This window comes from Pleurodeles waltl, chromosome 1_2 (genome assembly GCF_031143425.1).
Source record: "Pleurodeles waltl isolate 20211129_DDA chromosome 1_2, aPleWal1.hap1.20221129, whole genome shotgun sequence".
NCBI lineage: Eukaryota > Metazoa > Chordata > Amphibia > Caudata > Salamandridae > Pleurodeles > Pleurodeles waltl.
In genome coordinates, this window is record NC_090437.1 from 98,766,765 (window position 1) to 98,792,126 (window position 25,362).

At 47.9% G+C, this 25,362-nt stretch overlaps 1 protein-coding gene across 2 annotated transcripts in view; it reads right to left on the reverse strand.

The window, feature by feature from the left end:
- The window catches only part of DNAH6 (dynein axonemal heavy chain 6), a 1,211,389-nt gene that overhangs the window by 1,108,967 nt on the left and 77,060 nt on the right, over positions 1-25,362 (reverse strand). For both annotated transcript variants that reach the window (XM_069236637.1, XM_069236634.1), the window contains exon 3: positions 14,807-14,998. In XM_069236637.1, coding sequence (XP_069092738.1) covers positions 14,807-14,998 — 192 coding nt within the window. The remainder of the gene's footprint in view (positions 1-14,806; positions 14,999-25,362) is intronic.

The window sequence follows — 25,362 nt, forward strand, 5'->3', positions numbered from 1 at the left end:
CTCCTCCCATAGGTCAGTATGGGAAATTCCCTTACATATTTTTTGATCTGTAATTTTTGATCTGAAAAGAGTAGCGTGGGTTTGTTTGGAATGGTAGTGAGAAATTCTGCTCACCGTTGTAGTTGGATTTTGAAATACCCAGGTACTTCAGCGGGAGGCCGGACCCAGAAGCGGCTGCAACGGACAGTTTCCTTCAGAAGTGGAGCAAGGAGATCAGCTATGCTTTCCCCCCATTTACAATGATAAAGAGATTGTCGACCCCAGTCAGAAGACAGAGATCGGTGGTGGTGACTCCGGCATGGAAAACCCAATTGTGGTTTCTGGTTCTATTGGAACTTTCCAAACTGACTTCTGGATTTCCTAGATCTGATCCAAGATACAGCAGGGAATCTATACCATTTGATAACACAGGGCACTTTGTCTCTCATGGCGTGGTGGATTGCAAGGAGCGATGGAAAATCCCAGGCCTTTCGTGACTCGCTCAATCCCTTCTGACGAAAGCTTGGGCCGAAGGGAGAGTCAGCTTAGTCAAGATGGCTGGGTTGGTGTATGCGGAGGAACCTAGATCCCCTGGGGGGCGATATTGTCTGAATTTTGAATCCCTTGGCCCACATGGTACAACAAGGCAAGATGTACCGTTCCCTCAACACCTTGAGGTCTGCTATTTCAGTGGGTCATGAGCCTGTGGATGGCATCCCGGTTTGGGAACGTCCTCTAGTGCGGTGGCTTCAGAGGCGGATCTGTGTGTCACTTCCCCCGGAACCAAGATACTCATTGCTGTGGGATGTTAACAAGGTCCTGAATCTATTTCTGTCATGACAAAGTAATTAGTATCTTTCTAGGAAAGAATTGTCTGCTATGTTGGTATGCTTGGTGCCCTGCAGGAGGGTGTCAAATGTCAGGGCCCCAGATGTAACAGGTAGAGTATTTACCTCTGAAGGGGTTACTTTCCATTTATCCAGAAGCGCAAGCTTTTGTGGACTGTCCAAAACTATGTGTGGTCCGCTGTGTCAAGGCTTCTGATAGTATGACGGAGGACCGTTTCCTCCTGGTAAACGACAATTACTGACTGCGATCAGGAAACCATACAAGGAAGTCTCTTCCCATCCAATTGCAAGATGGTTACATTGGGCTATGCAGGAAGCTGGCATAGACACTTCCTAATTTGAGGTCCATTCATCCTGGGGAGCAATGGCATCAAAGGCTTTTTAATGTCAGAGAACATTATGAATGCAGTTGACTGGTCCTCAGAGTCAACTTTTAAGCATTTCTGTGTAAAGCCAGTAGTTGGTATGGCCTCACTGGTGGTCAAGAAGCTTTAAACTACCATAATTCTCACTTTTCCTCGCTATCATAAATAAAAAATTTCAATTTTATTAAGGACTCGAAGGCGAGGATTATTCCCTCGCTTGGGATCAAAGGATTCCCCCTTTATAGCCACATCACTGTGAATTTATTGTTAAAGCCCTGTTACTCACTCCAGTACCTTTCAAGAGCGGCTTGCATACTTGCTGGAGACGGCCGACTCAGAGCCATGAAGAGGATCAGGCCGTGCGGGGAGGCTGTCGAACACTGCAGCGTGGTCGGGCTGAGACTGGATTGCAGGTGAGGCCTGCACCTGAATCGGAGGAGCCAAATGTGCAGAGGATCGGCCTCCTGCCCATTTATTTGGGGATACTATGAGGTGAAAGAAGGGTGGTGATGGGCCCTGATCCGCGTATGGCGGCCTGGGGCTGAGTGAGGCGCAGTGTGGGCGACATCGCAGCCAACTGCTGCTGCGCCCCCATGAAGATCCTAGGTGTTTGACGACCCGACAGAGACGCTGTACTGTGTCCCGAGTACGGCAGTGCTTACCTGGAGACACTGGGGGCCTGCCCACCTGGTGGGTTGTATAGTTGCCCTGGCCCGCTGAGGTGAGCTGAGCAGCCGCCACTGACCGAAGGCCCGTGTTGGGCCCCAAAGGCGGCAATGATCTTGGAGACTTGAGGAGCCCATAAGAGGAGCCTTCCCCCGGGAAGACACTGCAGCAATGTGGGGTGCCCCCTCCCTGTCTGTCCATGCAGTGTGGCCGCATCGTAGTGGGGCCACTGCACTTATGGGGCCCGGGCATTGACTGGGCTCTGCTCATGTCATCCGCATCCAGGCTACATCTGCTGGACCTTTCACTGGCCTCTGGCTGCGGGTCCCTGACCAACGACATCACAGGACTGTAAGCATTTTGCCTTGAACTCACCTATAGTTGTGGTGCATGACCTTGTGATTCATGGTGCTAGTCCACGTTAGAGAGGCCCGCACTTCGATCGGGCCCTTGATAGTGGAAGCAGTCAAAATTTGATGCAACATGCAGTCACGATTGAACTGCTTATCGAACCAACAGCTATCAGACTCTGCACCTTGTTGCTAGTGACTGCCCGTGCTACCTCTGGACGGTGTGGTGTGTGGTCGATCGGATCATGCCTGGGTGGCCAGAGCCATCACCCCTTGAGAGATCAGTGACTTTGTTGCCAAGCTATTACCAAAGACAAACTTCCCAGCACAGTGACCAAACAGGGTACTATGGATAAATTCACTAACCCTGGGTCGATCGCCTACGGCCCTGCTGATCTGCCGGTGGTCAACAACTCACAGAATTTGTTCTTGATACTTCTTAAGTCCTCACGCGGATAGATGAATCAGTCTTGATGAAACCTCACACTCCGCCGCAGATGGAATCCAATTCATCCTTGAGCGACCAACATAATCGCCCTAACATGTTCACATCAAAACGTCGCCACAGATCTAGGTCCCCCTGGAGGAACACACATACTGACAATGAACACTACCAGCAGTGGGCTGGCAGTGTGACTCACACGATCAGCTCCTTCTATCATATCCTGGTGGTAAACCATTCATCTTTTTGCTTACCTTAGACGATATGTATTAGACTGCATTCTAGAGTAACACAGTTTTTAGATTCTTTGGTATAAGGTTTGAGATGGGTGCTGTGTTATGGGGATCCATTGGTGAATTTTTCTCCTGGGCCCCCATTGGGGTCCGGCTAGGGATTCTTCTGCAATAGATACTTCTATCTTGTTGAAGTATAGGGGTGGGGGATGGCAGGGGTTAGAATTGCCATCCGTTTTTTATGTTGTGTTTTTTGCCATATAACCGTACCTCAAGAGATTCATATAGCTGGACCCCCACAAATGGCAGACAATATTACTGGCGACCCAATATGTTGAGTGTGGGTCCTCACATGGAATGCCCGTGGTGTCCTTGATAAGATTAAATGGGGCGCTGTACTGAAACAGGCCAAGAAACTGGGGGCGGACATTATTCTACTACAAGAGATCCACCTGCTGGAGACCAAGACTCCATACTTAGTCAGCTACACAAATACTTCACTCAGGGTTCAAAAGAGGTTCGCGAAGTACAGCTATTCTCATACACCATAGAGTTCCATTCCAGCCATCTAGGACCTGGACGGATGCCTATAGGAGATACACATTGGTGGCTGGTACACTTTATGGTGAGTTGCTTACACTAGGCAGCATACATGCCCCCCACCCCTGCTGGGACAGTCCTTTGTGAAGAAATTCATGGGCTAATGGGGTGATTTGCCGGGAGGTCTCTCAGTGATGAGGGTGGAGACTGGAATGACGTAATGCACTCCGACCTCGACAGATGGCGGGCAGGGGACGATGTGTCAGCCACAGGAATGTCGAGATTTTAAATGCTGGTGTCTGCGCTGGGTTGGACCGACGCTTGGAGATTACGTCATCCTACTGATACCCAGTTCACCTATTATTCGGCTGTCCATGGTACTTCTCACGCTTATATTCCTTTCTGATCACCACGAGTCATATTCACAGAATTTCTCACATTGATATTCTGCTGAGAGGGTTAGCTGACCACTGTCCAGATTTGCTGGGCAGCATGTGTACCCTCCCATATACCCATGGTGCGGACTACCAAGAGCAAACTTCTGTTAAACCCCAAAGAAATTGCCCACAGCTTTGCCACTAATATGGTGAGCTCTAAGCACGTAGAGATACTCTTGATCGAGACTTGATTATCAAGTTCGTTCAGGCCTTGCCCCTTCAACAATTGCTGGGCACTGCTCAAAAAGAGCTAGATGAACGAGTTACTTACCTTCGGTAACGACTTTTCTGGTGGATACATTAGCTACCTGTGGATTCCTCACCTAATGAATACTCCCATTGCGCCAGCATTCGACGGAAATCTTCTTCCTAGCTTCTGCACGTCGACGAGGACGTCACATTTGCCCACGCGACGCCGTCTGACGTCATACAGGCAATAAGAGGTCCTCGCCGACGTGCCGACGTCAGTACCAACATTTTTTACGTGCCTGAGAACAATAATGCATTGAGATGAAAAGACAATAGCAATATTTAATGACATTGTAAACAACACATCATTGTGAGAAGTCGATCTACTAATTTAATAATTTTTTGTTTTTTGTTTTAAACAAGTAAATAAATATATAAACTATATATAGAAATATATATATATATATATATATACATACATATATATATACACATAACCTATACCCATCCTCAAAGCCAAGAGGAGCACACTCAAGAATTACTTGGTTAGACCAAACAGGCAACGGGGAGGCAGGTGGGACCGTGAGGAATCCACAGGTAGCTAATGTATCCACCAGAAAAGTCGTTACCGAAGGTAAGTAACTCGTTCTTCTGATGGATACAACTACCTGTGGATTCCTCACCTAATGAATAGAGTCCCAAAGCAGTACCGCGCTCGGTGGTGGGTGCCTGAATGGTCAAACCAAGAAATCCTGCAGCACTGACCTTGCAAAATGGCCGTCCCTTATGACCTCAGAGTCCAAACAGTAATGTTTCACAAAAGTATGAAGGGACGACCAAGTTGCGGCCTTGCAGATGTCGACCACAGGAACACCTCTGGCCAAGGCCGAAGTGGCCGACTTAGCTCTGGTGGAATGAGCTCTAATACCATTAGGAGGATCCTTCTTTGCTAAAGAGTAACACATTTTAATGCAAAGAACAACCCACCTGGAGAGTGTTCTCTTGTGGACTGCCTTTCCTCTCCTCTCCTCTTTCCCACGTATCCGATGAAAAGCTGATCCTCCAGCCTGAAATCCTTTGTCCTGTCTATGTAAAAGCTTAGCGCCCTCTTTGGGTCCAAGCGGTGTAGTCTCTCTTCTTCCTTTGAAGGATGAGGCGGAGGATAAAATGTGGACAGAGTAATTGTCTGGGCCAAATGAAAGGGTGAAACAACCTTCGGAAGGAAAGCAGCCTTGGTCCTCAACACCACCTGATCCCCATAAAAAGTTGTATAAGGGGGTTTTACCGATAAAGCCTGCAACTCACTCACTCTCCTTGCAGAAGTTATAGCAACCAGGAAAACTGTTTTAAGAACTAACAATCTTAAGGGGCAAGAATGCATAGGCTCAAAAGGGGACCCCATAAGGAAAGTTAGGACCAAGGACAAATCCCATTGAGGCATAACGAAAGGATTTGGAGGGAATTTATTCATAAGGCCCTTCAAGAATCTAAGTACTATAAGAGATTTAAATAAAAGAAGGCTGGTTTGGAAGACAAATGAAGGCTGACAAAGCAGACAAGTAACCCTTAACAGTAGCCACTGCAAAACCCCTCTGTGCTAAAGACAAAGCAAAAGATAAAACGTCTGAAAAATGAGCACGTAAGGGATCAATCTGTCCCTCTCCACACCATACCACAAATTTAGACCACCTATTAGCGTAGATAGATTTAGTGGAGTGTCGCCTGGCCGCTAAGATAACATCCACTACATCAGGCGGGAGAGGAAAGGAACTCAGGTTGCCCCCTTCAATCTCCAGGCATGAAGGTGCAGACTCTGGAGGTTGGGGTGTAAAACCTGCCCCTGCGACTGCGAGAGGAGGTCTGCCCTGAGAGGGAGACGGAGCGGAGGGCACAGTGAGAGTTGGAGAAGGTCAGAATACCACACCCTCCTTGGCCAATCCGGAGCAATTAAGATTGCTTGGGCCCGGTCTTGGCGTATTTTCCTCAACACTCGAGGAATCAAGGGTATGGGAGGAAACTCGTAAAGCAACTGGTCGCACCAGGTCCTCTGAAACGCGTCCCCCCAACGCTCCTTGCACCGGATACTGGAGGCTGCAGAATAACGGGCAGTGCGAGTTCTCCCGGATGGCAAACAGATCTATCCGAGGAAACCCCCACATCTGGAAGACTAAACGGACTTGATCTGGATGGAGACGCCACTCGTGGTCGGCGGAGAAATGGCGACAGATTGTCCGCACGTACATTCAAGACTCCGGCCAGATGATTTGCTATCAAGCAAATCTGATGGTCCTTTGCCCAGGACCATAGTCGAAGAGCTTCTCTGCAGAGAAGGTACGACCCCACTCCTCCCTGTTTGTTTATATACCACATCGCGGTAGTGTTGTCCGTCAGGACCTGAACTGACTGACCACGAAGGGATGGGAGGAAGGCCTTGAGAGCCAGCCGTACAGCCCGTAACTCTAACAGATTGATATGAAACATCTGTTCCTCTGGAGACCAAAGCCCTTTGATCTCCAGGTCCCCCAGATGAGCTCCCCACCCTAGAGTGGAAGCATCCGTTATGACCGTGGTCACTGGTGGAGGCTGCGTGAACGGCCTTCCCTGGGAAAGATTGTCGTCCACAATCCACCACTTCAAATCCGTGGCAGCATCTCTGGAGACCTTGACAGAACCTTCGAGATCCCCTTTGTGTTGAGACCACTGCCTTCGGAGGCACCACTGAAGAGCCCTCATGTGCCAGCGAGCATGCGTGACCAACAGTATGCAGGAGGCAAACAGACCGAGCAGACGTAAGACCTTGAGGACTGGAATGACCGCTCCACTTTGAAACATTGGAACCAACGCCTGAATGTCTTGCATCCGCTGAGGCGGAGGAAAGGCTCGATTCAATGTTGTATCCAGTACTGCCCCTATGAACAGGAGGCGCTGAGAGGGCTCTAGGTGAGATTTGGGCACGTTCACCGAAAAGCTCAGGTCGAACAACAACTGGGTTGTCGACTGCAGATGATGCAACACAAGCTCCGGGGACTTGGCTTTGATCAACCAGTCGTCCAGGTAAGGGAATACTGCTATCCCCTTCCTTCTGAGCTCTGCCGCAACCACCGACATCACCTTCGTGAAGACTCGAGGTGCTGAAGTAAGACCAAACGGGAGGACCGCAAACTGATAGCGCTGCGACCCTACCACAAACCGGAGATACTTCCTGTGCGACTTGAGTATCGGGATATGAAAATAAGCATCCTGCAAGTCGACAGACACCATCCAATCTCCCTTGTTCAACGCCAAAAGCACCTGAGCTAAGGTCAGAATCTTGAACTTTTCCTGTTTGAGGAACCAATTCAAAATCCTCAGGTCCAGGATTGGTCTCAACCGATCATCCTTCTTGGGAATTAGGAAGTACCTTGAATAACAACCTTGACCCTTCTCCTGCTCTGGAACCAACTCCACCGCGCCCTTTAAAAGGAGGACTTGAACCTCCTGTTCTAACAACAGGAGGTGTTCTTCTGAACAATAAGATGGGCTGGGCGGGAAGGGGGGCGGAAACTCCCGAAAGGGAAGGGCGTAGCCTTTTCTCACAATGCTGGTAACCCAGGCGTCTGATGTGATGACCTCCCACTTGTGAAGAAAATACAGTAACCTTCCCCCTACAGGCGAGGAGTGAGTGGGAATTGGTGGAAGCCTAAGGCTGCTTCCCCTGCTGCACCCCTCCAGAGGAAGAGGAAGAGGCAGAGTGCTGCCGAGAGGCTCCCCTGGTACGGACTCTACCCCTCCCTCTAAAAGATCTATAGGTGAGAGAAGAGGTAGGCTGCTGGAATTTCCCCCGAAAGGAAGAGGAGGATGAGCCACGACCAAATCCTCGAAACCTCCTAAAAAATCTGGAGGAGGCAGAAGAGGTGGCTTGTAATCCTAACGACTTGGCCGTGGCCCTGCTCTCCTTAAACCTCTCCAAGGCCGAATCTGCCTTGGCACCAAAGAGCTTGTCTCCATCAAAAGGGAGGTCCAGCAGGGTCGACTGCACATCTGATGAAAACCCTGAGTTACGAAGCCAAGCCTGTCTTCTCGTAACTACAGCCGTGCCCATCGCTCTAGCCACAGAATCAGTTGTATCCAACTCAGATTGGATAACCTGGGTTGCAGCAGCTTGAGCGTCCGACACAAGATTCAGCAGCCCTTGAGGAACCTCTGTATGCGAAGATGTTATTTCGTCCATCAGAGCATAAATGTACCTCCCTAAAATACACGTAGCATTGGTGGACTTTAATGCCATGCTACATGACGAGAACACCTTTTTGGATTGCATGTCCATCTTCTTGGAGTCTCTGTCCGATGGCACTGATGGAAAAGACCCAGGCGCAGACCTTGCCGAGCAGGAAGCCTGGACCACCAAGCTTTCAGGCGTTGGGTGTCTTGTAAGAAAGCCAGGATCAGCCAGTGCAGCCCGATACCTCCTGGCCACAGACCTATTGACAGCAGAAGAAGACACCGGCTTCTTCCAGACCTCCAACACCGGTTCCAACAGCGCCTCGTTGAACGGCAAAAGAGGTTCTGCTGATGTAGAGGCCGGAGGCAACACCTCTGTCAGCAGATTCTACTGCGCCTCAGTCACCGGCAAGGGCAGTTCCAGAAAGTTAGCTGCCTTCTTTATAACAGCATGAAAAGTGGCCGCCTCTTCAGTATACTCCCCCGGAGATGACAAGTCCCACTCAGGGGAAGTATCAAGGCCACTAGCGGTGTCCAGCCCATGAAGACCCTCACCAGAGTCTTCAATTTCTCCTTCCTCCAGGTTCTGCTGATACTCTTGTTCTTCCAGGAGACGGAGAGCACGTCTCCTCGAGTGCAGCCTCTCCTCAATCCTCGGCATCGACACGGCGTCAGCAGATGTCGAAGAACAACGCCGATCACCGGATCCGTCCGACGCCAGGTCAACAGGCGCCACAGGTAACTTCGGCGCCGAACCAGGAGTCGGATGGAGGGAAGACTGCTTCAGAGTCGCAGAAGCCCTAGACGGCGTCAAAGCCGAAACACCGAAGCCGCTGGAGTCGAAACTCCCGGAGCCGAAGTCTCTGGAGCCACCGGAGCCGACACCGGCGCCGAGCCCACGTTCCCCAGGGGGAGAAAGGGCATTAAGGGTGCTGGTCGCAGCGGAGCCGGAGCACCCAAGTTAAAAGCCAAAGGACCCGAAGGCCCGAAGGCCCAGCCGGGGCGCCACCTGGAGCCATCTGCTGAAAGATGGAAAACATTGCATTTAAAAATGCGGTATTATCGGCTCCAGGGGCCGGAAAAGCCGGATACTGGGGTGCCTGGATCGAAGGCGACACCGACGCCGGCCTCAACGTCTGCAGCGTCGGAGAGAACATTTGAGGCTGTGGAACCTCAAATACTGAAGGCGGTTGGCCCAAAGATCCGGGCGAATTCGGCGAGGCTGGAGAAGGTAACGGCGTCGACGGATGGGGAGTGACTGTGGGACTGACCTCCCAAGTCTTCCGACGCCGAGTTGACGGCGACCTCGACCGAGACCTCTCTTTACTCGACCGGCGCCGTGATTCTCGACGGCGCCGGGAGTCTCGATGACGCCAATGAGACTTCGGTGAGGAGGATTTTCGATGGTGCCTCTTCTCCTTTTTCTTCGACTTCGCCATAAAAAGTTTGGCCTCACGCTCCTTCAGGGCTTTCGGATTCATATGCTGACATGAATCACACCTGGCCACATCATGATCGGAACTTAGACACCACAAACAATCAGAATGTGGGTCAGTTACCGACATTTTGCCCCCACACTCACGACAGGGCTTAAAACCTGACTTCCTCTGAGACATAGTAACCTCAGAGAAAAAACACAGCCAAAAAAAACACACTGTAACTGCCGAACAGCAACATTAGCTCCCTCGAAGATAACCGTTTCGAATGGCACGGAAAAAAGGGAACTGACGTCGGCGAAGACCTCTTATTGCCTGTATGACATCAGACGGCGTCGCGTGGGCAAATGTGACGTCCTCGACGTGCAGAAGCTAGGAAGAAGATTTCCGTCGAATGCTGGCGCAATGGGAGTATTCATTAGGTGAGGAATCCACAGGTAGTTGTATCCATCAGAAACACTGATTACTGAAGAAGAGTTGTCTGAGGCCCTAGCTGAGATGCACAATGGGAAAGCTTTAGGTCCTAATGGGTTTCCATGCAAATTTCTTAAATCTTACAGGACTCAGCTCCGAAAACATTTGTTGAAAACGATCCACTCAGGAATAGACCAATCCATATTGCCACCCGAATGGAGACACACCAAAATAGTCATGTTTCTTAAACCGGGCCGTCCACCAGAGGACAATTCTTCGTACCGCCCAATTTTGTTTCTCAATATAGAGGTGAAACTCCTTGCTAAAACCTTAGCCAATAGATTTGAGATTCATCCCAGACCTTGTCCACCTGGACCAGGCCGGCTTCATACTAAGGGGGCCACACGTCATAACATACGACATGTCTGTAAAGCTTTGGCCCTGGCACACCGTTTGGAGTGACCGGACGCAGTACTGCTGGCAGACATGGACAAATCTTTTGACTCGGTTAGTTGGGAGTACCTCTTTGTGCTTCTTGAACACATGAACTTCAGCCCGGGATTCCTGTCCTATCTTCACTTTTTATATACTGGTTTAACTGCCCCGGTGCTTGTGGCTGGCTCTGCTTCAGCTCTATTTGATATTCACAGGTGCACGCTGCAAGGATGCCGCTGTCCCCCCTGTTATTTGTCCTCGCCATGGAGCCTCTAGCGGCATAGGTGAAGATGGATGCATAGATGAGCTGCTTTGAGTGGTTGCCTGATCTATCCGACCGGATAGCCTTCTATGCAGAGGACATATTATTATTCCTTACCAACCTAGTGATTTCTGGACCCCATATCTGGCAGATCATGCAGGTTTTTGGCGACCCCTCTGGATTATTTATGAACGTCTGTCAATCAGTAGTGTTCCCTGTGGGCACCTCTGCAGACCCTATGCTTTGGGCTTCTGAGCGGACATTGGCCACAGATGGATTAAAATATTTATGTGTGTTTATTTCCCCAGATGCTGCGGTATCTTGATCCTGTAAGATCGCCCCACTATTGTTACGTGTTAAAGACGAGGGCTTGGTTCACACTGCCCTCTCTGTGCTGGGCCGCTAGGCAATTTTTTAAATGGTCTCACTTCCACGCATGCTGTACCAATTTCAGAACTTCTCCTTTGTCATTCCTATTATATGGCTTTGACAAGTTAATGCCATCCTCAATCACTTCTTATGGGATGGTGGTTCAGTTTGCGTTGCCCTACACAACTGCTCTCAATTCACATATTGTGAAGGCATTACGGCGGAAAACATACACTCATATTACGCTGCACCCTAGCTTCTAATCATTAATGACTGGTGATATAATGCCCAAGATGATCCAGCATATGCAACTGAGAGGTGGGTGATAGGTGACACATCACTTTTGGACTTCCTCTATAGTGGAAGGGGGCTAGCCTCTCTCCCCCCGGCTACACAGGACGTCATATCCTTGCAGCGGCACTCCTTACAGCAGATGAGATGGTGTTGGAAACCGACGCACGCAACACCTTTATGGCGGGGTATGTACCCCCAGCAGGTCGCTTCACTTGGTGGGTTCCAACGATGGGATGGTATCGGAATATCTACACGATGTTATGCGGAACACGGTCCTGAAATCATTTCAGGACTTACAAATCGTTCTTCAGCTACATCGCAGCTAGTTTTACAGGTATCTACAGTTCTGTCACGCCATTACTGCTTACATAGCTGGCCTTAATTAACTCCCCGACTTTAATCCAATGAAGAGCAAGCTCTTGATGGGTGATTTGGGCATGCATAAGATCACACAGATCTATTGATCGCTGGTCACAAACAGTGCCAATACCTTGTCCACGATACAGGCAGCATGGCAGTGAGATTTAGGCCGTATTGATGCAGAGGACTGGCAGGAGGCTTTGGGGGCCCCACGTGAAGCGGCTGTCTCCTCTCCGCTTGATCTAATTCAAGTGCTTACATAGAGTTTATTACAACAGACACAGACTATGGGGCATTGGAGTCGTGGAATCTCCCCTCTGTCTTCGATGTGGGAGGGAGGACGGCGCTTTCCTACACACTTGGTGGAGTTGTGTGTCATTAAAACACTTCTGGAGGGGAGTGACATCGTGCCTCGCAAGGGGACTCTCCTGGGACATTACCCTAGACCCAAAACTGATTGTCTTCCATAACACAGAAAAACCGCTATAAACAGCATCTGATGTTTCTAGAACTCACCGTGGCAAAGCAAGATGTCGCTAAATTTTGGAAAGCCGACTTTCCACCAACTGTGGGAACATGGAAAAAGGAGATTGACTATTGTATGGGCCTTGAGATTGCCATATTCCAGGCTCGGGGCTGCCCGCAGGAACACCATAAGACATGCTTGCGCTGGGCTGACGATAAGGGGATGGTTTTGGTTCCGATATGTACAGCAGAGACCAACATAGATACTGAAATTGAACTGCACGATATTCTGCTGTGAGAGATTTATTGGTGTTCGCATAATGTATTTACATGGAAATATTTCGGGGTGCGGGACGGACGGAGGGGGTTGGGGAATGACAGTGCAAAATGTCCGTTGTTTCGGGGTACTTAGCCTTCAATTATTGCATCATGGGCCATCCAGGTGCCCTCATTTTGTCAAAACCCAATAAACACTTGTTATTAAGAAAAAAAAATAGATAATGTCATTAAGATTTTCTATTTAATTAATGTTCCATTTATTTTTTTACACATTTTTACCTCTGCAATCAAATGCTAATGATCTGTTGCAGCATGTGGGACACTAGTACTGTGATCCTGTAATTAATCCAAACTATATAGTTGGTCTCCATCATTTTTAATGGCAAATGAGTGTTGGTTGACTATTGTAATGTTTTAATTGAATGTTCACCCGATTAGATTTTTTGTCTTATCTAGATGTAGGTATTTGGTATTTTAATGATTTTAAATAATTGAATAATCTCTTAATAAATGTAAATCTAAGTGTACAATTACTCTGCCTGGTGCATTGCAAGCACCTTTGCACCATACAACAAAGGCATGCTTGTGATGTTTAGCATAGGTTTTCTACTGAACGAGTACCATTACAGTTAAAAAAATAATAATATGCTCAGACAAAGTTTAAAAACATTTTCCCACTTTTGATGTGTGCTGTACAGTGCAACAGATATGCAATGTCACAAAAGTTTGGAGAAATAAAGGTATTTCTCGGAGTTAGCGCCACTTTCAAAAAGGGTTACTTTTTGGTGCAAAACCCTGGGTACTATTGATAGTAGATAGGCCTTTGTGTCAAAACCCGTGGGTGGTTGCATAAAACGCCCATGCACCATCCATGGACTGCAACCAAATGCAAAGAAATGTGCGTTACTTTGATGCAAAGTTTCATCGCAAAACAAGTTTTGTGCTGGAAAGTAATTTCAAAATAAACATTTAGCACTGGTATGAGTCGCTTTTGTGACGCAAATCCTGAGCGAAATGTTAGTAAATATGCCCCTCAATCTTCATCACCGCTTCCCAACCATGAAAATATATTTCTTAGCAGAATCAACTCAGCAAACTGAGCTCTCAATCTTCTTTCTAGCTATTCGTTTTCCTTTATCATAGTGCACTGTCATGCAAAAAGAGCACTGGGTATTTTAAGGGATCTGAGAGGCAAATTAGAGGCATCACACACAGGCAGAGCAAAACTACCTAGAGTGACCAGAGTCTAAGGGGGTCATTCTAACATTGGCGGGCGGCGGAGGCCGCCCGCCAATGTTCCCCCGTCAAAATACCGCTCCGCGGTCACAAGACCGCTGAGGGTATTTTGAGATTTGCCCTGGGCTGGCGGGCGGCCGCCAAAAGGCCGCCCGCCAGCCCAGGGCAAATCGACCTTCCCACGAGGACGCCGGCTCCGAATGGAGCCGGCGTAGTGGGAAGGTGCGACGGGTGCAGTTGCACCCGTCGCGTATTTCAGTGTCTGCTTTGCAGACACTGAAATACTTTGTGGGGCCCTCTTACGGGGGCCCCTGCAGTGCCCATGCCATTGGCATGGGCACTGCAGGGGCCCCCAGGGGCCCCGCGGCACCCCCTACCGCCATCCTGTTCCTGGCGGGAGACCCGCCAGGAACAGGATGGCGGTAGGGGGTGTCAGAATCCCCATGGCGGCGGAGCGCGCTCCGCCGCCATGGAGGATTCACAAGGGCAGTGGTAAACCGGCGGGAGACCGCCGGTTTACCCTTTCTGGCCGCGGCTGAACCGCCGCGGTCAGAATGCCCTTGGGAGCACAGCCAGCCTGTTGGCGGTGCTCCCGTGGTCGGTGACCCTGGCGGTCACCGGCCGCCAGTGTCAGAATGACCCCCTAAGTCTCTTTGCAAAGTGAAACAGCTGCGAATAGGCAAAGAAGATTCAGAGTTGAATATTAAATAGGCCAGCAGAAGTCAGGAAAGTGAAATTAGGGTTGGTGGGGGCGTGGTACACTCTGAGAAAGGACTGGACCTCGTCAATCTTTGAAACAGCCGAACCTGACGGTAGCCTGCAATACTGTGCAAAAGGCTACACTGTTCACATTGGCAATAATTTGGTGGGGTGCAGAGGACAGAATCAAGAATCATGCATCTTCAATCATCATCCCAATAAATAAAAAATATATCCTAAATCATTTTATCGAAAGAGAATCCTAAATTAATGCCCTTCTCTGTCAAAGATATCAGTGTTTATCATACCTCTTTTTCTTTCGAACTTAGTGGAAGTGCAGGAAGGCGCACAAAGGGAGATAAAGGTTCCACAGAAGCAGATCTTCGACTGGTCTCTGGTGGGCTGGGCTGAGGATGTACTCCACTTTGTATCAGACGTTCCTTGTTCTTCTGGTATATGTACGCGGGTTGCTTATGATCCTGAAAAACCTTCAGTACAGGCTTTAAAAAGAAAAAATATTATCAATATGCGCTTATCATCAAAACTCTTGAGCACAGAAGAACTTGACTAACTAAAATAAATAGTAATAAACATCATGGACCCTGTTCAGTAAATAGCGTGTGTGTTTTGCCATCTGTGACTGCTTTTGCACAGAGTTGCTTGTGCTTGAGAGAATTCGGAGCCCAGCAGTTCATGCACTGTGTTGCATTCTCCTTCACCCTACTTCAGACATAGGTTCACCTACCCAATCGCAGTAACTTGATAAGAGCTACCATTGTTCCTACCGCATAACATTAAAATACTTCCCACATAAACCACAATTACAGACCACACCCTCCCAACCAGACGGAACAATACTGTGTAACTTTAACATTCTTCTCTCTCCTATTCACTCATTTATGTGCCCGAGGGCAGCGACATAAAAATAATACTATAACTCTGGTAATCGTACATGACATTAAACACATAACACATCCACAACAGTAAACACTATCCAACTTCAAATAAACCACAACCGGCATATTAGGCGGCTTCCCATCTACCAAAGGACTTCCGCACCATATCAGCGGTATGAAGGGCTATATTAATAAAACTAGAAAACACAAAAATACTGGGAGACTGCTACTCCCAAGTATTTTTTCAGCCACACCTTTGAACCCCAATGGAGATTTTGTACTTCTCAGTGGCAGGTTTCACACTTTTCCTTCAACAAGTATGGAAAATGAGACTGTCGCTAAAAGGAAACCAATGATCTTTCTCCTGGAATTGACAGACATTCCACTGATCGTCAAAAAAACGGATTTCAGATTAATTTCCATTTCTTGTATATTGGGTAAGCAGAAGCATAGAGCACATATTAGCTGTCTTGCAGGTGGCTATTAGAGGGTAATATGAAGCATACTATGGGCCTGCTGATGGCTACATCATAAAATGATCACGTGTAGTTTTTCCCCGCAGGTTCCTATGTGGCCCTCCTCAACCATCTTCAAGATGGGATTTACTAAAGCACTTTGACTTGTAGTAATGCAGCAACAGTTTGAATCAGGCATGACTGCTAATGCAGTCCATCCCTGCACACCTCCCACCTCTTTCTCTTTTCCAAGCAGTGGGCATAGTAAATGGGTTGATGGTTCGACAGTCACACATATAAAAACAGTCATAGGGGACCGGCAGAATATCTCATACAAGTAGGCCACAATTAACTGCCCACACTTTATTTCTCAATTTTTCCAAACATGGCAGACGTATAGTTAGAGGGCTCCCATTCCCGGGCCCCAGAATCCAGCCAAAATCGCACACTAAATATACCATCGGCTGCCTGGCTCAGAACTGCGGAAACAGTGCTACTTGCAGTGGCCAGCAGTGAAGGGTTGGGCTTTGTTGCTACAGCTTTGCCGGCTTGTCGACGGGAGACCGAGCCGCGCATACAAAATGGCAGGTGTCGACCAGCCTTGAGTGAGTGAGCTGCTGCGGATACCTGGGACGGCATCTGAGGAGGTGTACTCAGGTGCTGCACCTACAGTGAGAGAGCGGCCGTACCGGAGAGGGACGTGAGCGTGTGACTGACTGGAGCCCTGAGCGGACAATGGTTCACAACTGAAAACCAGGCCCGGGGGAAGATGACGGAGGGGTGAGTCCCCTGGGCGGCAGTGCTTACCAGATGGTGCTGGAGGAGGCGGCCACGCCCAACACCTGTGCTGACGGGGCACTTGGCCATAAGGGGAGAATGCAGAGTCCCCCCCTCTCGCCGAAGTACCCAGCACTGGAAGGACTTAGCACCCGGCCCGTTAGCGGCCCATGAGGTGAGAGAGGGGAGGCCTGGGAGTGAGCTAAGTGGGGAGAGGGCGGCTCCCCCTCTGCGCTTATTTGTCTTTTACCACCTGTGAACAATTGGGCACCCCTGTTTCACTATTTTATACACCTTCAGGCCACAACAGGGGGCAGACTCACAATGGCCTACTCCACTGGGGCTCGAGGAATGACTGAGTCCTAGAAGGAGACAACTGTGGCAGTTGACAGCTTGGCTGGGGGCCCTGCCGAGAGTTAGTCTGGAGGTGCTGCCCTGTTGTGTATGGTCGGTACAGGGTACAGGTGGCGCCTAGATCGGGCAACGTGACTACCTGTGACATGCGGCTCCTTCAACTATATTCTTACGAGGAACTGGAGATTGAGGTGAAGGGACGGGTCCCTGAACGCCTGCCTAACTAGAACACTATAGCTGCTGGCTGTGCTCCTGCCCGAGGGCCCCAGTGCCACTACAGGGTCCTTAGTTGTGGCGAGTGTTGGCTACACAATTGCAAAAAAGAGGGACCCCCCTGCTAACGAATAAAGATTCCTAGGGCAGAGAAATACAAACAGTGTCCAAATAACCCCAGAACCATATATATTCAAAGTACAGCATCCTAAATTACTATATATGGCTCAGGAAGAATGAATTCACACGTATATAATTTGTATTTTTTGATCATCAATATTTTTAACATCACCATAACGTACATTAATGTACAATAACGTTTATAAAAGAAAGAACACTCACATCCACATACAGCATATATACTACACTCACCTTCATTCAACCTCATTTGCTCTCTACACACTTTTCACTCTACTTAAAATGTCAGGCAGAACATATATAAGACATAGAATTCATGTGTGTCAAAACAGCAACTTCAATGTATATTTCATAAATTTTTGACAATTGCTAACAAAATGCAATATTTTCAACAGATTAACAAAGTTCTCCTTATATTATGAAAGATGTCCACTACTTTCCAGCTATGACAGACTACTCATCAAGTCATATGACTTAAATGTGTTCTTCTTTCCAAAGTGACACACTTTCCGTAAATGTGGGGCTTAAACTCTGTCTCGTAATACGTGTGGCTTAAACTCTTTGTCTCTACACGTGTTTCGGCAAACTAGTGCCTTCTTCAGGAAAGCCACCTCTAATCCAAAAATTCTTTCAATGACCTTAATAATATTCAAATGGAAGGTAGTAATTATGCCTGGCATGGAAAAAGGCCACTTCCAAATATATTGCCACTACCCGATAGGTCTCATTAAAAAATACTTAAAACTCCTTAATTAATTGATGGAGACAAAGTGATTATAGGAGGAACATAATGCTGGAGAGCTGCTTCCAGCTAGCCTATCACTGGCAGAAAAATCAAAGACGATGTGGAGATAACATCAAATGCTCAGAAAGGCAAGAGTCAACTGACGTCTCGTAGCAATAATGGCACACCGTCTAGGATGCCCTGATGCAACCTCCTACTGGAACAAATCCTGTTTGTAAAGAAGGGGTGTGTTGATTACTCCTGACCAGGCATATGAGGCCTGGGGAGCAGCGGGAGGTGCATGCCCCGGGTTGCCCCTTGCGTGACCGTCTGGACTGTTTAACGGCAGAGCACAGCATCCACATAATTTGTGTTGGCTGGTGCTGGGGCTGTGCGGGCCCCTTGAGGTTACCCTGACTCCCTGTACTCATCTGCCTTCTCAAGAGGAGGCACCCTTGTTTGTGCTGCACCTCACTACCAAGCAACCGTTGTGGTGGGGGTCACCCCCTTGGACCAAGAGTGGCATTTTTTTCCAAAATTAGAATCCGTGGCCCTACACTAATATCTCCGGAGATGCTCTTCTGCGCTCCATCATGAGCGCAATAGCAGGCTAAAGAAGGCCATGGGGCAAAGCAAGAGTAAAGCTGACAAGCCAGCTCCTGCTGCGTGGCCCTCTCTCCTCCATCAGATAGCTTCTCAGCCAAGACACCAGAACTTAACATATCCTCATCCGAGGTGACATCCCCAATGGACAAACTAGAACTGATCCTGCAAGACATACAGGAACCACGAACAGTTACAGAGCAAAGACTGGGGCCCATTTTTACTGATATAAGTCTACTAAAAGATGACCATTGCAAGCTGTCCGATAGGATTAAAGCTACTGAACTATGGCTGTGAACACTATCCCCTGGACATGAGAAACTTAACACACAGGTGGCCCAGCTGCAGCGGCAGGTAGATCTTCTCCAGGACCGAGCAGAGGATGAGGAGGGGAGAGCTCGCAGCAACAATGTATGCATCATTGGATTCATTGAGGGTGCAGAGGGCATGAACGTCACTCAATTTGTGGAGGACTGACTCAAAACAGTGGTGGCCCCCACTGGTCTCTCAGATATGTTTGTGGTCAAGTGAACCCACAGGGTCCCTACGATGAAATCAATTCCTGGAGCACCCTTGACTCATTGATGGCACAATTCTTAACTTTAGGGACCGAGATACTCTATTGCAAGCTGCCAGGGAACGAGCACCTATCTAGGTGGACAATGCAAGGGTCTTCCTCTTCCCTAATTACACCATCGCTGAACAGTGCAAATGGTCCTCTTACTAGGAAGTCAAGAGGCAACTTAGAGCTGAGGGCCTCACATATGTGTTCCTCTTCCTGGCCAAACTTAAAGTGCACCATGACCAACTAGCCCACTTCTTTGAGGGCCCCTGAGCAAGCCCTGTGGTGGTTGAAAGAACACTTCCTGATCTCCAGAAGAGGGAACGGTTGGGCCCAGTGCCACCGAGGACACAAAGTGTGCCAAGGATGCTATGGCAAGGCACGACTGTCCACACTGGCAATGCTGGCTGGGGGATTCCTTCACCACAATGGTTGCTGGAGGGTCAGCTGGCAGCCATTCCATCGGCGACCACCCTTAGGACCTCGCATCAGCCCATAAGCTCTAGCTCGTCCCAGGACAGTGCCCCAGAATCAGAAACGAATGGGAGTGTGGCACTGTTTCCGACAGTTACTCCACAAATTGCAGACGATCTGTAAGGGGGAGCAACCGCTGCATCAGCGACCCAGGGTCATGTGTATCCTAGGATGAACTGTGCCACTACCCTATACTACCCCATCACACATGCTTCCTTGCTCCCCACAGAAACAGTCACTCTAAGACAGTGTTTTTGCTGCTGTCTCCCAGATATGTCACTCTGTTTTTCGCCGATCAGCTGCACAAAGTGACTTCACATAGCACTGATGCATCCTTTCACCTTTACGTAATATTGGTTCAGGGTCCGGGGACTGGGTTGTTTCTTGAATGTTCTCTAGTACATACTACAGTACCACAACACCTATTACAGGTTTGACTGCATGCACCCCCATAGCAGGTGCACCTTGTTTATGATGTTTGTATTGTTATTATCTTGTTTGCGGGTTTGGTTGAACAATAGACAATCGTTGTACTGAGCACTGGGGGACTGTTTTAACCTGTTTGAGTGTGTCACCTATAGTAATGGGGAGGGGCAGTCAACATTGGTATGCTGAACCCTGTAGTTTATGTAGTTACAACTTAGTAGTGTGGAACATGCAGGGTATGAGATCTGTACAAAAAAGACATAGAATACTAGCCCAACTTCCTAGGCAACAGGCACACATCAACTTTTTACAGGAAACACACCTGGTTGCCTCTGCGGCTACCAGGTTGCGCAAGCGTTGGCTGGGCCAAATGTTCCACACATCTTAGCCCATTCGAGAAGGGCAGCGATCTGGATCCGGGCTGCCCTTTGGGGTCCAGGACTCAAGGATGGACACACAGGATCGATACGTGTTGGTGCAGGGAAATAATAGTACTAGGGTGCATCTACAAGCCTAATACAGAGCAAGACACTTTTTATGCCACCTATCGGATGTATTCATGGACTGGGCTCATTACCCATGGGTGCTGAGAGGAGATTTCAAAGGTGTAGTAGATGTCAATGTAGATAGATCGCATCCCCCACTACCAGGGACCACACTGGCCCACCAAGCATGAATACTGAAGTAGTGGGTAGATGGTTGGGAATTGTGGGATGTGTGGCCTTAATGAAGGCATGAAGAAGTACTACTTCTACTTGCACCCACATGCACTGCATTTACAATTAGATCAATTCCTATGTCCAGTACACCTCCAACCTAGTGTCACATCCGTCACTTACCTTGATAAGACCATATGGGATCATAATCCCCTAGAGATCTCCCTATCATGGGGCCGAGTACCAGCTCCAATTCCCAAATGGAGGCTCCAATATAGCCGATTAGAAGACACTGTATTCCGGAGCACCCTAGCGAATGCCATCGACACATACTTTATAGACAACACTGGCACCGCTTCCTCACCCATCGTAGAGTGGGAGGCATTCAAGGTGGTGATCTGGGACACTGCCATTAACACAATGATGGGAGCTAGGAAGGTAATCCTTCAAAACCTGAAGAAAGTAGAGAACTCCCTAGGTCCACTTGAATGGGCAGCGTTTAAAAACACAGATATGCCGCCCCAATTTCAAGAAGCTAAGGTGCAGTATGCAGAAATGCTGGAATGCCTCCAGGTAAGCGATTTTCGCCTATACACTCAGAGGGTGCACGCGTAGTCAGAAAGATGGGACATACTCCTGGCACACTTAATATCACCAGATTTCTCCCTGACATTGATCCTAGAGGTTGACACCCCGACCATGGACGCAGTAGTTACTCAACTAGGGATTAATACAACATTCCGAGGCTATTACATGGAATTATACTCAGTTCACCCCCCTCCTGATCCAGAGGATGTACTGAGGTTCCTACAGGGGGCATGACGTCCTAGGCTGCGGACTGCAGACAGAGAAGCCCTCTCTGCTCCTATCACAGCAAATGAAATCAGAGGGGCCCTGAAAGAGCTGGCACGCAATATAACACCTGTGTTTGACGGACTCCCGGTGGAGTTTTGTTCCAAATATTCCACTCAATTGATCCCGCAATAAGAAAAAAATATTTAACACATCCCTCAACACAGGCCTTCTTCCACCAGAGAAGCACTAGTGCCATCTTTACTGAAACCAGGGAGGCTCCTGCAGGAGTTTTCCTCTTATCGCCGGGTATCGATACTAAACACCGAATATAAAATCCTTAGCAAGATTTTGGTTCGCAGGCTGCTTCCATTGCTCCCACAACGGATACACATATACCTATGTGGCTTTGTGCCTCACCGAAACACCTCATTCAATATCCAGCGGTTGGTCACAATAATGGATCCCAGTCAGGACCTTTACCCCCATGTTGGTTGTCTCTCAGTGGACATCCGGCAGACTTTTGAGTTTTTGAATTGGACTACATGCTAGCAGCCCTACATCGCTTCAGGATACCTCCGGCCTACATTGAATGGGTCATACTTCTGTATACCACCCCCATGTCTCGGGCTCGTACAGGTCCACACATCCCAGTCATACCTGGTGTGGCGAGGCACAAGCCAAAGTTGCCCCTTATCCCCACTTCATTTCATATTGGCAGTCATACCCATAGTCCAAAAAATTAGACAAAAGCCAGGTCATATGGGGATTCCCGAGGGCAATGCCATCCATACTATATTACTCTATGTGGATGACATGATTTTGTATTTTGAAGACCTTCGGGAGGCACAAACAGAGATGTCCCAACTGTTATCCACATTCAGGAGACTTTCGGGCCTCCACATGAATGCGGATAAATCCTGTGAATACTCCTTCGCCAGCACGTATGCGAAGCCCACGCTGCACTTTGGTGACCATGTGATAATGGTGGCCCCTTGCACCTTTCGGTACCTCAGGGTCCAAATATATAGAACTGGCCCTGACCTACTGGAGGGCAATCTTTCATGCATGAGTACGGCGCTCAAAATGCAGTTGGCCTTTTGGGTTATGGTGCCACTGTCTGTAGCTGGGCAGATAGCCCTTGCCAAAATGGTAATGTTACTGTGCCTTTTATACCACTTTGTGAATTTACCAACCGTTGTACCTGCAGGGATCTTTCAACACCTGAACAGGATATTGATTGATCTGGTGTGGGGGCAGGGGCACCACAGATTCAGCTTGGCAAAACTGCAACTACCAACTGACTGAGGAGGCATGGAGGCCCCTGAACTTAAGGCATATTGTATTGTGGGGCAACTGCAATGATTGTCATACTTGCTCACTGGTCATAATCTGTCTGAAATAGACCTTGTACTGTGGCTCAAATAGAGCGGGCTCAGCTGCACTGTCTACTGTATCCTGAGGTGCCGAAACTGCCTACCCTTACATTGTTATTGCACACTGGGCTGATCTATTGGAAACTAGCGATTAAATACACAGCGGTCCAGGCACCTTACGCACCCAACATACCCTTGCGAGGTCTTCCTACTGCCCCGGACACCTCAACTAAGAGTAGGCTTGAACCCTGGAAACAAGAAGGGATCACTATAGTGAGGGTTCAGTTCATGGAGGGCTCTCTCATGTCACCAAGGACTTTACAAACACACATAACCCCCCCGAACTCCCTATTTTTCACTCATGCTACTATCCTTAGAGATGTGCATAAGTATTGGGCAGCGGATGGCCATGAGCCATCAGCTCATGAGCTACCCCAGGCATTGCACATGATGGGACATTGTCTGCATCTCATGCAGTGGATATTTAGGAGCCTCTGAGCCCAGTTTATGACACCACTCTCACCCGTAAGAGGAAAGTGGGAGGCAGATTTATCCTGGGCACTTTGACAAGGAATGGGCGTGTTTACTGGAATACCCCAACAAGATGTCCTGCAACTCAAGATTTAAATGTATTCAATTTGTCAGTTTACAAAGGGCATACTTAACACCTCGCCAAATCAATTAGATGTACCACACTGCATCTTCAGTCTGTCCCCAATGCCAGGTGGAGAGAGCAGACCTATGCCACATGCTAGGGGCCTGTCCACAACTTTCAGACTATTGGGCAGTAATAGCAAAAGCACTGGGTGAAATCTCAGGTCAGGCTCGCTGGGATAACATTGAACACTGTACACTAGGGATGCCCATGCGACCAAGGGGATCCAAAGTGCAGGTGCGATTTGCAAAACTTCTCACTAAATGACGGAAGCCACCATTGGCCCCAAAACTAGAAGACTGGTGGAAGGAGGTCCATCGTTGGGGTCTTGGTGAAAGTCTGGCCCTCTGACAAGAGGAATACGAGAGGCTCCGTAAATCACCCATTTCCATGGAAAGGGATATCCTGTTAGAGGGCTTTAAAGCAAAAGAACCTGATTGTTGAGAAGACATTGACTCATAGTGAGAATATCTACATTGGTTCGGCACCAAATCTACCCTGGGGGATATGTGTCATAAATAGGCTCTAGGGCCACCGGTTCAACTAGGTTCATATCCGGACTACACTACACTTGCATTTACACACACTCCTATCCTGTGAGGAGCGGCTGCCCCTAGGTGACACATCAAGGGTTCTTGTTATGGTTTGGATTCCTAGCGGGGGTGAATACGTTGTAGAATGTTGTTTGTCTTTCCATTCTAGCACAACTGAGCAAGGATTTGAATACCACATTTCTAGCACTTTATATGTACCATTGACACTAAATAATTGTTCTGACTTGCTACTTAATGATCATTCTCCTGTAAAGTCTACTATTTGAAAATGCAATAAATTTGGTGATAAAAAAAAATTTGCTTTTTGTTTTCTTACTGTCCATTTTTAAAATATGTTTTTTACACCCACTTGGCATCCTCCTCTATTCCTGATGAGAAATACAATTGCTTTATGTATTTAGCAAATTCGCATTGCGGCTGAGGAAAACAAAAACGTTTCATTCATAAGGCTCATTTAGAAAACGACTTTTATATTAGCAAATTACACTTACAAACACAAAGCGTAGTATGTAGGGTTTTAATTCTCCAAATCCTGATTTGCAAAATCAAGAACTAACTAGTTTTCTATCACCAATTCCCACCCCGAATGCGGACGAGGTGTCTTTGTAGCAGATAGTCTGCTTTTTTAAGTATAGGCAGAGGTTTGGAGATGTGGAATGTGGGACCCTTGAGATTATTCACAATCTTTATTTCACCTCATTGCCTTCAAAAACTTTACGACTAAAAGGAAAAACATGTTTTATTATAATGAATTAATAGTCACTGATATAACCGTTATGGTTATTAACTGGCTTTAAAAATTACAAAAATACTGCTCCATTCTAATAATTCTAGCTAAAGCAAAGTGGAAAGACTGGCGAGCACAGTGATTCCCTTCATTAAACACTTTAATTAGCTATTCTTCTTTATAAATCATGCCTAACTTCTGCATCTTAACTCTATTCATAATAAAGGATGTCAGAATGTTGATTGTATCCTTAAACAACTCCCCACAAGCAAGGATCTATACTACTATATTAAATGTATCTATATTGACTTATCACTACTGTGCCGCTGTGTGCAAATTGCTACTGAAAGTACCCCGTTTTGTTGTCTGCACATCTGTATTAACCCAACTCTAAACTTCACTCTACTAATTCCCCTGATAATGACCTTAACCCTACCACTAACACTCACTCTAGCTGTAGCAACTAGATCTACTCTTACAGT